Source organism: Coregonus clupeaformis, chromosome 15, assembly GCF_020615455.1.
Source record: "Coregonus clupeaformis isolate EN_2021a chromosome 15, ASM2061545v1, whole genome shotgun sequence".
Classification (NCBI taxonomy): Eukaryota; Metazoa; Chordata; class Actinopteri; order Salmoniformes; family Salmonidae; genus Coregonus; species Coregonus clupeaformis.
Window position 1 is genome coordinate 24,851,904 of NC_059206.1, and position 18,661 is coordinate 24,870,564.

Here is an 18,661-nt window from a genome sequence, read left to right on the forward strand (position 1 = left end):
TCGGACAACGAACACAATTGCATTTTATCGATGGCAGTTTGAACGCACAGAGGTACAATGACGAGATCCTGAGGCCCATTGTCGTGCCATTCATCCACCGCCATCACCTCATGTTTCAGCATGATAATGCACAGCCCCATGTCGCAAGGATCTGTACACAATTCCCAGAAGCTGAAAATGTCCCATGTCCCTTCCATGGTCTGCACACTCACCAGACTTGTCACCCATTGAGCATAGTTGGGATGCTCTGGATCGACGTGTAAGACAGCGTGTTCCAGTTCCCGCCAATATCCAGCAACTTCGCACTGCCATTGAAGAGGACTGGGACAACATTCCACAGGCCACAATCAACAGCCTGATCAACTCTATGTGAAGGAGATGTGTCGCGCTGCATGAGGCAAATGGTGGTCACACCAGATACTGACTGGTTTTCTGAGCCACGCCCCTACTTTTTCTTTTAAGGTATCTGTGACCATCAGATGCATATCTATATTCCCAGTCATGTGAAATCCATAGATTAGGGCCTAATGAATTTATTTCAATTGACTGATTTCCTTATATGAACTGTAACTCAGTAAAATCTTTGAAATGGTTGCATGTTGCGTTTATATTTCTGTTCAGTATAGTTCCAACACTCACCAGCGGGAGTCTCAGGGGTGGCTGATCCAAAGAGGCGTGACATGAATCCTCTCTTCTGGGCAGGGGGGTCCTGGGCGACACTGGGTGACTGGGGGGTCGGGACAGGTGTGGCTCCCCCATGGTGGGGCCCCTGGGGGTTTGGGGGCTGCTGTGGGTAACCTGGACCCCTAGGGAGTGCTGTGTTCTGGAGAGGGGGACAGGGGTTAAGGATAGGGTTGGTGTAGGAGGGGGGGCCCTGAACTGGCCTGGGGGTGGGGTTGGAGATAGTTAGGGGCTGGGGTGGGAGAGGGGGTTGCTGGGGGGTGCAGGGGCTGGGGCAGGCCCCAGGGGTGGAGGGCCCGCTCTGGGGGACGATGGGGGACTGGGAGCCTGAGGAGGGGCTCTGGCCGTTGGAAGGACCACCCGGGGAGCTGAAGCCAGCTTTGTTTCTGGCTTCCATCATCTCCAGGAAACTGGGGAGGTCAAAACGGTGGATCTGATCATGAATACTAACACATCATTGAAATAAACATTTTCACGATAAAGTATTTACAAGGAAATACACAGTGATTTGAATGATCATAATCATCTTTAATATGCTCTTATACATATGCAGTAGCTGATCGCGAGAAACAGATGGGTTATTGGTGTCTGTGTGTGTACTGTATGTGCACCTGCGTTTGTCTGTGTGTGTAACGTCTTCTTGCGTGTGTGTGTGTGTGTGTGTGTGTGTGTGTGTGTGTGTGTGTAAGCCTGCCTGCCTGCATACACGTTAGCAAATACCCACATCCCATAGTTCTGGTCCTCAGTCTCCTGCTGAACATTGAGCTCCTCCAGAGTAGCGTCTATGTCCAGCTGGTTGGTCTCCAGTTGTCTCAGCAGGGTCTCCCTCTGAGAAAGAGATAGAGGCAAGTCTATCAGTCAAGGCAAGCTGTGGACAGTTAATCAATATAAAACAAAACAGCACCAACAATAACCAACCAATCCAAATGAGCGATGCTCAACCATTTACCACAGACACCACAAAACCAATGGTTTAGCAGAGGGGTGGCCAACCCTTCTACCGGGTCTGCTGGTTTTTGATCCAGCCCTGCTAGAACACACCTGAAGAAACTAAATATATATTTGAATTGCATAAAGGCCTAAAGAAGGTTTATGTGAATGTACTGTAAATTCTGGATTGTGACTTTATTGTCCTCAAAAGCACCAAATAAATTATGCAAATGTCATATAATTATAGTCATTAATTTGGCCCAGGCATTTGATAGAATGCAGCAAGCTGATGCAACATGTCTTCCTCTATTTCTGTGGTTCTGGACGCATCAACTAACTCTTCTGGACGCATCAACTAACTCTTCTGGACACATCAACTAACTCTTCTGGACACATCAACTAACTCTTCTGGACACATCAAATCAAATCAAATCAAATTTTATTGGTCACATGCGCCGAATACAACAGGTGCAGACATTACAGTGAAATGCTTACTTACAGCCCTTAACCAACAGTGCATTTATTTTAAACAAAAAAAGTAAGAATAAAACAACAACAAAAAAAGTGTTGAGAAAAAAAGAGCAGAAGTAAAATAAAGTGACAGTAGGGAGGCTATATATACAGTAAAATAAAGTGACAGTAGGGAGGCTATATATACAGGGGGGTACCGTTGCAGAGTCAATATGCGGGGCACCAGCTAGTTGAGGTAGTTGAGGTAATATGTACATGTGGGTAGAGTTAAAGTGACTATGCATAAATACTTAACAGAGTAGCAGCAGCGTAAAAGGATGGGGTGGGGGGCAGTGCAAATAGTCCGGGTAGCCATGATTAGCTGTTCAGGAGTCTTATGGCTTGGGGGTAGAAGCTGTTGAGAAGTCTTTTGGACCTAGACTTGGCACTCGGTACCGCTTGCCGTGCGGCAGCAGAGAGAACAGTCTATGACTAGGGTGGCTGGAGTCTTTGACAATTTTGAGGGCCTTCCTCTGACACCGCCTGGTATAGAGGTCCTGGATGGCAGGGAGCTTTGCCCCAGTGATGTACTGGGCCATACGCACTACCCTCTGTAGTGCCTTGCGGTCAGAGGCCAAGCAGTTGCCATACCAGGCGGTGATGCAACCAGTCAGGATGCTCTCGATGGTGCAGCTGTAGAATTTTTTTGAGGATCTGAGGACCCATGCCAAATCTTTTTAGTCTCCTGAGGGGGAATAGGCTTTGTCGTGCCCTCTTCACGACTGTCTTGGTGTGTTTGGACCATGATAGTTCGTTGGTGATGTGGACACCAAGGAACTTGAAGCTCTCAACCTGTTCCACTACAGCCCCGTCGATGAGAATGGGGGCGTGCTCAGTCCTCTTTTTTTCTCCTGTAGTCCACAATCATCTCCTTTGTCTTGGTCACGTTGAGGGAGAGGTTGTTGTCCTGGCACCACACGGCCAGATCTCTGACCTCCTCCCTATAGGCTGTCTCATCGTTGTCGGTGATCAGGCCTACCACTGTTGTGTCGTCGGCAAACTTAATGATGGTGTTGGAGTCGTGCCTGGCCATGCAGTCATGGGTGAACAGAGAGTACAGGAGGGGACTGAGCACGCACCCCTGAGGGGCCCCCGTGTTGAGGATCAGTGTGGCAGATGTGTTGTTACCTACCCTTACCACCTGGGGGCGGCCCGTCAGGAAGTCAACTAACTCTTCTGGACACATCAACTAGCTCTTCTGGACGCATCAACTAGCTCTTCTGGACGCATCAACTAACTCTTCTGGACACATCAACTAGCTCTTCTGGAGGCATCAACTAGCTCTTCTGGAGGCATCAACTAACTCTTCTGGACACATCAACTAGCTCTTCTGGACGCATCAACTAGCTCTTCTGGACGCATCAACTAGCTCTTCTGGACGCATCAACTAGCTCTTCTGGACGCATCAACTAGCTCTTCTGGACGCATCAACTAGCTCTTCTGGACGCATCAACTAGCTCTTCTGGATCATCAACTAGCTCTCCAGTGTTTTCCACTAGCGCCTACTTTATCCACTTAAATTAAAGGTGCACTATGCAGAAATCGCTTCACCATTTCCTGGTTGCTAAAATTCTAATAGTTCACCTAATTTCTGTTTATGTGCCAAAATAAGCAAGTATAGTGTAGAGAATCATAGTACCATCGAAACCGCTGCAAAATATATTTTCCATAACAAACAATATTGTATTTTTAACGGTTTGAAGCTAGTGTACAAAGCCGAAAGTAAGACCAGGAAGCATAGAAATAGTAGACATAGAACAACAGATTTACCGCTTCTTAGACATGCTTTCAATAAGAATGACAGATCTATAACTCATATTTCTATGTGAATTTGGTCGGGTCGCTTAAAAGTTACATATTGCAGCTTTAACTAGGCTACTTTTCAATTCGCTAGTCAGAAAAAGTCTGCATAGTCCTCTTCTAGCGATCTATTGATAGGACTGGCGCCTGTCAGTCACAAAGCGAGTGATGACAGGGAAACACTGCTGGTTTGACAGTCTGCTGTCTGTCCTGCCTCTCGGTACCTGTGAGCAGCGTGATTTGTGTGCGCTGTGGTTGGTTGCAGTCAAACCAACCGTGTGAGTGAATTTCAGGGCTCTACAGTGCGACCATTTCACTCGCATAAACGCCTAAAATTAGATGTGTGCGAACTGGAAAACGTAAGAATGAGCACATGTAATTCTGCCATTTTGTTTCATAGCTGGTAGCTAATCACACAAAGAACCATATAAATAAGAATGATTTCTTATTTCTATGCAAAGAACTACGTAGAGTTCCATATATCCCACCTTGCGCGCAGCAACAGTGCCTGGACCGCAGCAACAGTTCCTGGGGTGCTGTGCGCAATGTGAGTGAAGTGCTGAAAGATTAATTTTTAGAAGCACACAAGCATAGAAGTTGGTCTAATTTACCCAAAAGTCTACGAATGTGTGACTTTGTCCTCGTGTTTCTTGGCTATTTACATCGTTTTGTTCACACACTAGATTGTTGTTCACTGTTAGTTTGAGTTTGCTCAACTGCTACTAGCAAAGGGTTGTCAGAGAATCTCATCTCTCAAACAGACATGGGAATCCCACCTCTACCACGGTAAACGCCCGCCGCTTAAAGGGGCAGCTGAACATTTTATTTTATTGAGCATGGAACACCCCAAAAACCTTTAATTTATGAACTTTTAGTAATTTCTTATCGCAAAAACTCTTCCTCAAATACTTTCTTTGTGCTCCTTGTAAAAATGTTTATCGTAGAGCCCTGAATTTGCACGTCCCATGTAATGTACCTAAGTGGTAACGATGAGTCAAAATCCACTTAAGTCTTATTCTTGTTTTCCTGCACATTTCATTTATTTTATTTTGCGTGTTTCATATAGCAGCCACATTTCATTTATTTTATTTTGCGTGTTTCATAAGCAGCCACATTTCATTTATTTTATTTTACGTAAGCCACATTTCATTTATTTTTTGTTGTGCGTGTTTCATATTTTTTTTTTATAGCAGCCACATTTCATTTATTTTTCAAGATGATGTGGGCCATGGGCTATTTGAAATACATAACTTGAAGAACAAACATCATTGTGGCAATTCATATCTTGCAGTAAACCTGTAAATAAGACTAGGTTAAATGTTAAAAAAGGTTTAATATTCATTTACTTAGAAAATAGTCCTGATCATATAAGCCTAGACAATATGCAAAACAACTAACAATACACTGAATTCATCCATTTTCATCCATATAAATTGTAAAATCATGTCCTTCTACACAATACCACAACTACTTTTTCCAATTTGATAGGTAAATTAATTTTGCTGTGTATTTCGGATGGAATCAAGGCATTAGAATGTACCAGAGACAACCAAAATGTAGGTCGTTCGGCAAATGTTTTCGAACCCAAGGCGACAAGCCCGGTGAGGCCAGGCTGGCTACATTTTCTATTAGGCTGGCTACTCCAGGTACTTGTGGAAAACACGGAAAGGCTTTCATGTCAGCGAAACCTCAAACCACTGTCGTGGGACATGGCATTTATCAGGGATGTGTAGTTTTGTGGGAAATGAAGCAGAGAGGCACTCAAGCTCTTAAGAGTTTCCATCCGGAAGGGTTTCACACACCAATATCTGAGCTAGGCCTATATCTGTAGTTAGCAATTAAGAAATGAAATCCCTTGAGAAAAGATAGACATTTTCTAAAACAACATTTGAAGTTTTGATGTATGCAAGAGATCTGTAGATAATGGAACAACATTTTATTTCCGTGCAGTCTGGTTTTCCTGTAACGGTGAGATGTAGCATTGTTCTACGCTAGTTTAGGCAATTACCTGAGTTCTTCAAAAGTCATGAGGCAACCTTTCCCTTCCATCCTCCTATCCCTTCATCCTACGCTCTTCCCTTTTCTCTCTGATTCCCTCATCCTCCACTCCAGTCTCTCTTTTGCTTCCACCTCCCTCTGAACTTACGGAGAAATAGATCCGTGAAGAAGGGAGCGAGAAGCCATACTACCCTGCACTGAAACATTCATGAGATTCAGCCCAGGTGCTCAACCATGCATTTCAGATAGAACAAGACAGGAAGGAAAAGGCTAAAGATGTCAGGTTATCGAGGAAACGTTTGTCCATGTCTATACTAAATTGTGCCTTCCTGTATTATACTTATGCTAATATATTCTATCCTACTGAGCCATTTACTTTGTGTTCGTATTGTTTTATTATTTATTACTGTAGTTGCATTGAGAAGGAACCTGCAAGTAAGCATTCGTTTGGACAGTGTATAACACATGTATCCTGTACATACGACTAATACAACTTGAACGTTCCTTTTCAGCCATAATTAAAACGACAGAAGACGAGAGGATACAGGACTCTGTGCCCCATTGTCAATCTCGCCTTGAATAATGTAACACCACTGAATGAACAATGACTCTGTAAATTTTTAACACCAACCGTGGACAAGGCAGCGTTCGTAAGAGTAAAGTTACAGCGTTGAACCTTACAGCAAGCCAGGGTGTGCAGCATATTTATACCCTACTCTCAAGACATCGATGCACAACACCGAAGGAGCAGAGTCTACAATAGCCAAGTCTGATCATCTCTGACACATACTGGGGTGGTAGTTCATCATTCACTTAAAAAGAGTATCGGCTTCTCTTTCCCTGTGTTACTTATTGATGAAGTCAGCATGAATAGAGAGAGGGCTCATGGGTAGAGGGGATGCCATATATGACCAATTGGGCCTCGATGGCGGCCATTTTGTTTTGACTAAACTGCATCTGTAGGAAGCTCGAGGTAGAAGTTGCAGGTCTAAGATTAGACAACCCTTCCAATTTTTTTTTTCTTACATTTTACTCATTTAGCAGACGCTCTTATCCAGAGTGACTTACAGTAGTGAGTGAATACATTTTCATACTTTTTTCCCCCGTGGGAATCGAACCCACAACCCTGGCGTTGCAAGCGCCATGCTCTACCAACTGAGCCAAACGGGACAATCTGACCCTGTATCAGTAATTAGGGGCAACTCGTATATATACAGCTCGAAGGACCAATCTAGGAGAAAAAGGGGGACTTTTCCACATATTCCATAGGAATGTTGAAGCGGCCAATTTGTTTGGACTGACCTGCTGCTGTAAGAAGGGGATGTTGAAGAAGCAGCCATTTTGTTTGGACTGACCTGAAGCTGTAAGAAGGGGATGTTGAAGAAGCAGCCATTTTGTTTGGACTGACCTGAAGCTGTAAGAAGGGGATGTTGAAGAAGCAGCCATTTTGTTTGGACTGACCTGAAGCTGTAACAAGGGGATGTTGAAGAAGTAGCCATTTAGTTTGGACTGACCTGCAGCTGTAAGAAGGGGATGTTGAAGAAGCAGCCATTTTGTTTGGACTGACCTGCAGCTGTAAGAAGGGGATGTTGAAGAAGTAGCCATTTTGTTTGGACTGACCTGTAGCTGTAAGAAGGGGATGTTGAAGAAGCAGCCGTTTTGTTTGGACTGACCTGTAGCTGTAAGAAGGGGATGTTGACGAAGTAGCCATTTTGTTTGGACTGACCTGTAACTGTAAGAAGGGGATGTTGAAGAAGCAGCCGTTTTGTTTGGACTGACCTGTAGCTGTAAGAAGGGGATGTTGAAGAAGTAGCCATTTTGTTTGGACTGACCTGTAGCTGTAAGAAGGGGATGTTGAAGAAGTAGCCATTTTGTTTGGACTGACCTGTAGCTGTAAGAAGGGGATGTTGAAGAAGCAGCCGTTTTGTTTGGACTGACCTGTAGCTGTAAGAAGGGGATGTTGAAGAAGCAGCCATTTTGTTTGGACTGACCTGTAACTGTAAGAACGGGGTGTTGAAGAAGCAGCCATTTTGTTTGGACTGACCTGTAGCTGTAAGAAGGGGATGTTGAAGAAGTAGCCATTTTGTTTGGACTGACCTGAAGCTGTAAGAAGGGGATGTTGAAGAAGCAGCCATTTTGTTTGGACTGACCTGAAGCTGTAAGAAGGGGATGTTGAAGAAGCAGCCATTTTGTTTGGACTGACCTGAAGCTGTAAGAAGGGGATGTTGAAGAAGCAGCCATTTTGTTTGGACTGACCTGAAGCTGTAAGAAGGGGATGTTGAAGAAGCAGCCGTTTTGTTTGGACTGACCTGAAGCTGTAAGAAGGGGATGTTGAAGAAGCAGCCATTTTGTTTGGACTGACCTGGAGCTGTAAGGGGATGTTGAAGAAGCAGCCATTTTGTTTGGACTGACCTGAAGCTGTAAGAAGGGGATGTTGAAGAAGCAGCCATTTTGTTTGGACTGACCTGAAGCTGTAAGAAGGGGATGTTGAAGAAGCGGTGCAGGTACTTGAGGCCAAAGCCGTTCTTCATGGAAGATTCAGCGTAGTGGATGTAAGAAGAACCTGGAGGCCTGAAACACAAAGCAGGTAGAGGACATATCAGGACCAGTGGTGTAGCGGAGGGTAAACACAAGTAACAAAGCTCACACACCTTTTGCAGAAAAATGCATTGAAAGTATAGGGAGCCAGTTTACCCACCAATTTTTTCACCACTACATCGCTGATCAGGACTGTGTTTCATGAAGACTATTGACAAAGACTAACAAAGCTAGAGATTTCAACATGCTTAGTTCAGGAGTTACAGTGCAAAACTCCCTTAAAAGTGGCCCTTCGAGACAGATATTTCTGCATGTGAGTGATGTAGCACCCTGTAGATAGTGGAGGGTAGAGAGTTTTGCACACTTTTACCATTGGAGAAGAAAACACTAGGAAGTGGTACATTCCTGCAAAGCATTGACCATCACAACTCCTTGAGAGTAACAGAATGGGTCAACTGAATGTACCCAGCGGCCGTAGTGGCGCCCCCTACCTGTTGAGGTGACAGAGGAACTCTCGGGTGTCGTCGGGCAGGATGACCCGGTGTTCGCCCATGTCCCTCTGGTTGCCCAGCACACAGATGGGCACGTGGGTGGGCACTTTGGGCAGCTCCCGCACGATGTAGTCAAATGTCCTGTGAAATAGACCCATGACTTAAGCGCAAAATATAAGCTAGAGGGAAGAATGAAAGGGTATTGTAGTAGGTTAATTGTTAATAAATATAGAAATTAAGGAGAGATTCAAAAACACTCAGACTTTAGATTTTTTTTTATGCATAGGAAGAGGGTGATCGTGTCTCAATAACTGACTAACTATAATGTCAATCTTGTGTGGTTCTTCAATATACAAATTATATTAGTAAAGGTGGGATATCTACAGATGCAAAACTGGGAACCTTTTATTTTTCTCATCAAGAGAAAAAAAGTAAATTAGTGAACTGAAATACGATATCTCGTCAAACCACTGACAGCTAGCTGCACAATAACTCCTAAAACAAGCCTTGGTCTAAGTCATTCACAAAGACTCAACTGGAGGTGGGTTATCAAGTTCTGGCTCTTCAAACAGACACTCCTAATAATCTGAGATACTTTTTTTTCCAGATCTGTGCACGTCTTTGTGACCTGGGTCAGATAGTCGTACCACTGGCTGTCACACACTGACCTGGGTCAGACAGGCATACCACTGGCTGTCACACACTGACCTGGGTCAGACAGTCGTACCACTGGCTGTCACACACTGACCTGGGTCAGACAGTCGTACCACTGGCTTTCACACACTGGCATGGGTCAGACAGTCGTACCACTGGCTGTCACACACTGACCTGGGTCAGACAGTCGCACCACTGGCTGTCACACACTGACCTGGGTCAGACAGTCGTACCACTGGCTGTCACACACTGACCTGGGTCAGACAGTCGTACCACTGGCTGTCACACACTGACCTGGGTCAGACAGTTCTACCACTGGCTGTCACACACTGACCTGGGTCAGACAGTCGTACCACTGGCTTTCACACACTGACCTGGGTCAGACAGTCGTACCACTGGCTTTCACACACTGACCTGGGTCAGACAGTCGTACCACTGGCTGTCACACACTGACCTGGGTCAGACAGTCGTACCACTGGCTGTCACACACTGACCTGGGTCAGACAGTCGTACCACTGGCTTTCACACACTGACCTGGTCAGACAGTCGTACCACTGGCTGTCACACACTGACCTGGGTCAGACAGTCGTACCACTGGCTTTCAAACACTGACCTGGGTCAGAAAGTCGTACCACTGGCTGTCACACACTGACCTGGGTCAGACAGTCGTACCACTGGCTGTCACACACTGACCTGGGTCAGACAGTCGTACCACTGGCTGTCACACACTGACCTGGGTCAGACAGTCGTACCACTGGCTGTCACACACTGACCTGGGTCAGACAGTCGTACCACTGGCTGTCACACACTGACCTGTGTCAGACAGTCGTACCACTGGCTGTCACACACTGACCTGGGTCAGACAGTCGTACCACTGGCTGTCATACACTGACCTGGGTCAGACAGTCGCACCACTGGCAGTCACACTGACCTGGGTCAGATCGTACCACTGGCTGTCACACTGACCTGGGTCAGACAGTTGTACCACTGGCTGTCACACACTGACCTGGGTCAGACAGTCGCACCACTGGCTGTCACACACTGACCTGAGTCAGACAGTCGTACCACTGGCTTTCACACACTGACCTGGGTCAGACAGTCGTACCACTGGCTGTCACACACTGCCCTGGGTCAGACAGTCTTACCACTGGTTTTCACACACTGACCTGGGTCAGACAGTCGTACCACTGGCTGTCACACACTGACCTGGGTCAGACAGTCGTACCACTGGCTGTCACACACTGACCTGGGTCAGACAGTCGTACCACTGGCAGTCACACTGACCTGGGTCAGATCGTACCACTGGCTGTCACACTGACCTGGGTCAGACAGTTGTACCACTGGCTGTCACACACTGACCTGGGTCAGACAGTCGCACCACTGGCTGTCACACACTGACCTGAGTCAGACAGTCGTACCACTGGCTTTCACACACTGACCTGGGTCAGACAGTCGTACCACTGGCTTTCACACACTGACCTGGGTCAGACAGTCGTACCACTGGCTGTCACACACTGCCCTGGGTCAGACAGTCGTACCACTGGCTTTCACACACTGACCTGGGTCAGACAGTTCTACCACTGGCTGTCACACACTGACCTGGGTCAGACAGTCGTACCACTGGCTGTCACACACTGACCTGGGTCAGACAGTCGTACCACTGGCTGTCACACACTGACCTGGGTCAGACAGTCGTACCACTGGCTGTCACACACTGACCTGGGTCAGACAGTCGTACCACTGGCTGTCACACACTGACCTGGGTCAGACAGTCGTACCACTGGCTGTCACACACTGACCTGGGTCAGACAGTCGCACCACTGGCAGTCACACTGACCTGGGTCAGACAGTCGCACCACTGGCAGTCACACTGACCTGGGTCAGACAGTTCTACCACTGGCTGTCACACACTGACCTGGGTCAGACAGTTGTACCACTGGCTGTCACACACTGACCTGGGTCAGACAGTCGCACCACTGGCTGTCACACACTGACCTGAGTCAGACAGTCGTACCACTGGCTTTCACACACTGACCTGAGTCAGACAGTCGTACCACTGGCTTTCACACACTGACCTGGGTCAGACAGTCGTACCACTTGCTTTCACACACTGACCTGGGTCAGACAGTCGTACCACTGGCTGTCACACACTGAACTGGGTCAGACAGTCGTACCACTGGCTGTCACACACTGACCTGGGTCAGACAGTCGTACCACTGGCAGTCACACTGACCTGGGTCAGATCGTACCACTGGCTGTCACACTGACCTGGGTCAGACAGTTGTACCACTGGCTGTAACACACTGACCTGGGTCAGACAGTCGCACCACTGGCTGTCACACACTGACCTGGGTCAGACAGTCGTACCACTGGCTTTCACACACTGACCTGGGTCAGACAGTCGTACCACTGGCTGTCACACACTGCCCTGGGTCAGACAGTCGTACCACTTGCTTTCACACACTGACCTGGGTCAGACAGTCGTACCACTGGCTGTCACACCTGAACTGGGTCAGACAGTCGTACCACTGGCTGTCACACACTGACCTGGGTCAGACAGTCGTACCACTGGCAGTCACACTGACCTGGGTCAGATCGTACCACTGGCTGTCACACTGACCTGGGTCAGACAGTTGTACCACTGGCTGTAACACACTGACCTGGGTCAGACAGTCGCACCACTGGCTGTCACACACTGACCTGGGTCAGACAGTCGTACCACTGGCTGTCACACACTGACCTGGGTCAGACAGTCGTACCACTGGCTGTCACACACTGACCTGGGTCAGACAAGGGTCAGACAGTCGTACCACTGGCTGTCACACACTGACCTGGGTCAGACAGTCGTACCACTGGCTGTCACACACTGACCTGGGTCAGACAGTCATACCACTGGCTGTCACACACTGACCTGGGTCAGACAGTCGCACCACTGGCAGTCACACTGACCTGGGTCAGATCGTACCACTGGCTGTCACACTGACCTGGGTCAGACAGTTCTACCACTGGCTGTCACACACTGACCTGGGTCAGACAGTTGTACCACTGGCTGTCACACACTGACCTGGGTCAGACAGTCGCACCACTGGCTGTCACACACTGACCTGAGTCAGACAGTCGTACCACTGGCTTTCACACACTGACCTGGGTCAGACAGTCGTACCACTGGCTTTCACACACTGACCTGGGTCAGACAGTCGTACCACTGGCTGTCACACACTGCCCTGGGTCAGACAGTCGTACCACTTGCTTTCACACACTGACCTGGGTCAGACAGTCGTACCACTGGCTGTCACACACTAACCTGGGTCAGACAGTCGTACCACTGGCTGTCACACACTGACCTGGGTCAGACAGTCGTACCACTGGCAGTCACACTGACCTGGGTCAGATCGTACCACTGGCTGTCACACTGACCTGGGTCAGACAGTTCTACCACTGGCTGTCACATTGACCTGGGTCAGATCGTAGGGTCAGATCGTACCACTGGCTGTCACACTGAACTGGGTCAGACAGTCGCACCACTGGCTGTCACACTGACCTGGGTCAGATCGTACCACTGGCTGTCACACTGACCTGGGTCAGACAGTTCTACCACTGGCTGTCACATTGACCTGGGTCAGACAGTCGTACCACTGGCTGTCACACACTGACCTGGGTCAGACAGTCGCACCACTGGCTGTCACACACTGACCTGGGTCAGACAGTCGCACCACTGGCTGTCACACACTGACCTTGGTCAGACAGTCGCACCACTGGCTGTCACACTGACCTGGGTCAGATCGTACCACTGGCTGTCACACTGACCTGGGTCAGACAGTTCTACCACTGGCTGTCACATTGACCTGGGTCAGATCGTACCACTGGCTGTCACACACTGCCCTGGGTCAGACAGTCGTACCACTGGCTATCACACACTGACCTGAGTCAGACAGTCGTACCACTGGCTGTCACACACTGACCTGGGTCAGACAGTCGTACCACTGGCTGTCACACACTGACCTGGGTCAGACAGTCGTACCACTGGCTGTCACACTGACCTGGGTCAGACAGTCGTACCACTGGCTGTCAAACTGACCTGGGTCAGATCGTACCACTGGCTGTCACACTGACCTGGGTCAGACAGTTCTACCACTGGCTGTCACATTGACCTGGGTCAGATCGTACCACTGGCTGTCACACACTGACCTGGGTCAGACAGTCGTACCACTGGCTGTCACATTGACCTGGGTCAGATCGTAGGGTCAGATCGTACCACTGGCTGTCACACTGAACTGGGTCAGACAGTCGTACCACTGGCTGTCACATTGACCTGGGTCAGACAGTCGTACCATTGGCTGTCACACACTGACCTGTGTCAGACAGTCGTACCTCTGGCTGTCACACACTGACCTGGGTCAGACAGTCGTACCACTGGCTGTAACACACTGACCTGGGTCAGACAGTCGTACCACTGGTTTTCACACACGGACCTGGGTCAGACAGTCGCACCACTGGCTGTCACACACTGACCTGGTTCAGACAGTCGTACCACTGGCTTTCACACACTGACCTGGGTCAGACAGTCGTACCACTGGCTGTCACACACTGACCCAGATATAATTGGATTCTTGACTGTCTAGTTGCTCTGTAGCCCAAGTAATTTTACATGATGTGTATTGTGAAGGAGAAACAGAAAGAAAGTCAGACAGGGAGAAAGAGAGGGATCTATAGAAGGTAAAAGCAGAAAGAGGACAGGAGAGAGCTAAAGAGAAAGAGAGACAGAGAGGCTCACCATTGTTTGGTGATGTCGAACATCATGATGACTCCATTACAGTTCTTGTACACATCCAGGAACTCTGCATCCAGAGCCATCTCAGTCTCATTCTAGTAACACAACAGAGGAGAAAACCATCCTCCATTAGGCCTTCATTCATTGATATCCAGAGCTATGCATTCGGAAAGTATTCAGACCCCTTGACTTTCTCCACATTTTGTTACGTTACAGCCTTATTCTAAAATGGTTTACATTAGTTTTTTCCCCCTCATCAATTTACACACAATACTCCATAATGACAAAGCAAAAACAGGTTCAGAAATGTTTGCAAATTTATAAAAAAATAAAAAATGGAAATATCACAATTACATAAGTTTCAGACCCTTTACTCAGTACTTTGTTGAAGCACCTTTGGCAGCGATTACAGCCTCGAGTCTTCTTGGGTATGATGCTGCAAGCTTGGCACACCTATATTTGTGGAGTTTCTCCCAGTCTTCTCAAGCTCTGTCAGGTTGGATGGGGAGCGTTGCTGCACAGCTATTTTCAAGTCTCTCCAGAGATGTTCGATCGGGTCCTGAAGCCAATCTTGCATTGTCTTGGCTGTGTGTTTAGTGTCGTTGTCCTGATGGAAGGTGAACCTTCGCCACAGTCTGAGGTCCTGAGCGTTCTGGAGCAGGTTTTCATCAAGGATCTTTCTGTACTTTACTCTGTTCATCTTTCCCTCGATCCTGACTAGTCTCCCAGTCCCTGCCACCACCATGCTTCACTGTAGGGATGGTGCCAGGTTTCCTCCAGACGTGACGCTTGGCATTCAGGCCAAAGAGTTCAATCTTGGTTTCATCAGACCAGAGAATGGTCTGAGAGTCCTTCAGGTGCCTTTTGGCAAACTCCAAGCGTTGCGTCGTGCTTAAGAACAGCCCTTAGCCGTGGTATATTGGCCATATACCACACCCCTTTGTGCCTTTTTGCTTAAATATATTATATAAGGTATTAATTAAGTAAAGGACACAGTTGACATGGCTAGGGAGATAACACTTTAAGGTCTGTTATGAGCGCTCTTCAAGCGGGGATTCTCTTTGGGATGTATTTTAAAAGACAAGGTAAGAAATTAAGGTCATTTGTTATTGATGATTAACAATAATATGGGACTTACCTCCTGGGGTTCATTCTCAGTTTTCAGCATTTCTCCTCGCTTCTTGCCTTTCCCTGCAGTAGTTGGGAAAACAGGAGATTACAATTAGCGAGGCAGAAAAGCAATTAAGGAGAGGCACTTACCGTGGTTTGACACAGAGGACGTATAGCATACCAAAATGCATAAGAGGAAAGACAGCACACACTTCAAGTAGCAGTGGGTAACTGTATGCTAAAATATTTAGGCCTATGTGCAAATCAATTCCATGTGTCTAACATATTGATCATTTATCAATATGGGCATTTGCTCAACCACAACGGCAAGCAAGTTATATTCAAGTAATATTTTCTCCAGATGTATTGTGATGCAGAGAAACTTAAAATAGTTTCTTAATGTTTTTCATTCAGCTGACATTGTGTTTGGCAGAAAGAGGCTGTCCCACCCGAATCATGAAGTCTATTTATAGTGTGTTGTGTTTCTCTATTTGTATGCGGACTTCACAAAATGAATTTCCATGTAAATGGACAATAAAGTATATATAGTATTTATAATCAAGATGAGAGAAAAGCAGGTCATGTTATTTCAAAATGGCACCTAACAAATGCAGCTCTCTGCTGTGTTCACTACCTGTCATTTGAGGAGAAATGTCAAAACAAAGTCATGAATCTACTAACAGCACTATTACAATATAAATACTATCCATCAACAGTCTACATTAAAGGTAAACTCAGCAACATGACATACACAGCGGGTGTCTTCCTGATTACATTTATCAACAACCACATCATTTAAATCTGTCAAGACTTATCTCTTCAATTGGTGCCCTCCGTTGAGACAATAGCGACAGTAATCTTGGCAGATTTGGTTGTTGTTCATTTCTGTAAGCACGAAGTTGCCCTGCTATGTACAGTGATGTTGTCATATCTACTGGTCTAACTTTAATGTTATCACCACTATTCTACCACATAGGCCTTCTAATCCCAACCCTTCAGAGTCACTTCATGGTCCAGTCATCTTCATTTAGGCTACTTATCACCAAACCACTGAAGGTTTTTTTGCTTGTTTTTAACAATAGAACAAAACCATTGGCCATGGCTACAACGTGGCTACACACAGCACTCCATATACATATACATATAGCCCAGCCTATGTTTCCAGAAAGCACAGCACTCCATATATATACATATAGCCCAGCCTATGTTTCCAGAAAGCACAGCACTCCATATATATACATATAGCCCAGCCTATGTTTCCAGAAAGCACAGCACTCCATATATATACATATAGCCCAGCCTATGTTTCCAGAAAGCACAGCACTCCATATATATACATATAGCCCAGCCTATGTTTCCAGAAAGCACAGCACTCCATATATATACATATAGCCCAGCCTATGTTTCCAGAAAGCACAGCACTCCATATATATACATATAGCCCAGCCTATGTTTCCAGAAAGCACAGCACTCCATATATATACATATAGCCCAGCCTATGTTTCCAGAAAGCACAGCACTCCATATATATATAGCCCAGCCTGTTTCCAGAAAGCACAGCACTCCATATATATATAGCCCAGCCTATGTTTCCAGAAAGCACAGCACTCCATATATATATAGCCCAGCCTATGTTTCCAGAAAGCACAGCACTCCATATATATATAGCCCAGCCTATGTTTCCAGAAAGCACAGCACTCCATATATATATATAGCCCAGCCTATGTTTCCAGAAAGCACAGCACTCCATATATATATAGCCCAGCCTATGTTTCCAGAAAGCACAGCACTCCATATATATATAGCCCAGCCTATGTTTCCAGAAAGCACAGCACTCCATATATATATATATAGCCCAGCCTATGTTTCCAGAAAGCACAGCACTCCATATATATATAGCCCAGCCTATGTTTCCAGAAAGCACAGCACTCCATATATATATATATAGCCCAGCCTATGTTTCCAGAAAGCACAGCACTCCATATATATACACATATAGCCCAGCCTATGTTTCCAGAAAGCACAGCACTCCATACATATACATATAGCCCAGCCTATGTTTCCAGAAAGCACAGCACTCCATACATATACATATAGCCCAGCCTATGTTTCCAGAAAGCACAGCACTCCATATATATACATATAGCCCAGCCTATGTTTCCAGAAAGCACAGCACTCCATACATATACATATAGCCCAGCCTATGTTTCCAGAAAGCACAGCACTCCATACATATACATATAGCCCAGCCTATGTTTCCAGAAAGCACAGCACTCCATACATATACATATAGCCCAGCCTATGTTTCCAGAAAAGCACAGCACTCCATATATATACATATAGCCCAGCCTATGTTTCCAGAAAGCACAGCACTCCATACATATACATATAGCCCAGCCTATGTTTCCAGAAAGCACAGCACTCCATACATATACATATAGCCCAGCCTATGTTTCCAGAAAGCACAGCACTCCATACATATACATATAGCCCAGCCTATGTTTCCAGAAAGCACAGCACTCCATACATATACATATAGCCCAGCCTATGTTTCCAGAAAGCACAGCACTCCATACATATACATATAGCCCAGCCTATGTTTCCAGAAAGCACAGCACTCCATATATATACATATAGCCCAGCCTATGTTTCCAGAAAGCACAGCACTCCATACATATACATATAGCCCAGCCTATGTTTCCAGAAAGCACAGCACTCCATACATATACATATAGCCCAGCCTATGTTTCCAGAAAGCACAGCACTCCATACATATACATATAGCCCAGCCTATGTTTCCAGAAAGCACAGCACTCCATATATATACATATAGCCCAGCCTATGTTTCCAGAAAGCACAGCACTCCATACATATACATATAGCCCAGCCTATGTTTCCAGAAAGCACAGCACTCCATACATATACATATAGCCCAGCCTATGTTTCCAGAAAGCACAGCACTCCATACATATACATATAGCCCAGCCTGTTTCCAGAAAGCACAGCACTCCATACATATACATATAGCCCAGCCTATGTTTCCAGAAAGCACAGCACTCCATACATATACATATAGCCCAGCCTATGTTTCCAGAAAGCACAGCACTCCATACATATACATATAGCCCAGCCTATGTTTCCAGAAAGCACAGCACTCCATACATATACATATAGCCCA

General features: G+C 46.5%; 1 protein-coding gene across 2 annotated transcripts in view; it reads right to left on the bottom strand.

Annotated features, from left to right (window-relative positions):
• Nucleotides 1-18,661, bottom strand: part of LOC121581996 (rab-like protein 6) — a 45,853-nt gene that overhangs the window by 19,210 nt on the left and 7,982 nt on the right. Inside the window, exons 5-10 of one of the 2 annotated variants that reach the window (XM_045225070.1) lie at nucleotides 15,512-15,564; nucleotides 14,377-14,468; nucleotides 8,949-9,089; nucleotides 8,385-8,490; nucleotides 1,406-1,509; nucleotides 640-1,091 (exon numbers count right to left, since the gene is read on the bottom strand). In XM_045225070.1, coding sequence (XP_045081005.1) covers nucleotides 640-1,091; nucleotides 1,406-1,509; nucleotides 8,385-8,490; nucleotides 8,949-9,089; nucleotides 14,377-14,468; nucleotides 15,512-15,564 — 948 coding nt within the window. Of the gene's footprint in view, nucleotides 1-639; nucleotides 1,092-1,405; nucleotides 1,510-8,384; nucleotides 8,491-8,948; nucleotides 9,090-14,376; nucleotides 14,469-15,511; nucleotides 15,568-18,661 lie in introns of both variants that reach the window. The other variant, XM_045225069.1, reaches the window with a different exon arrangement.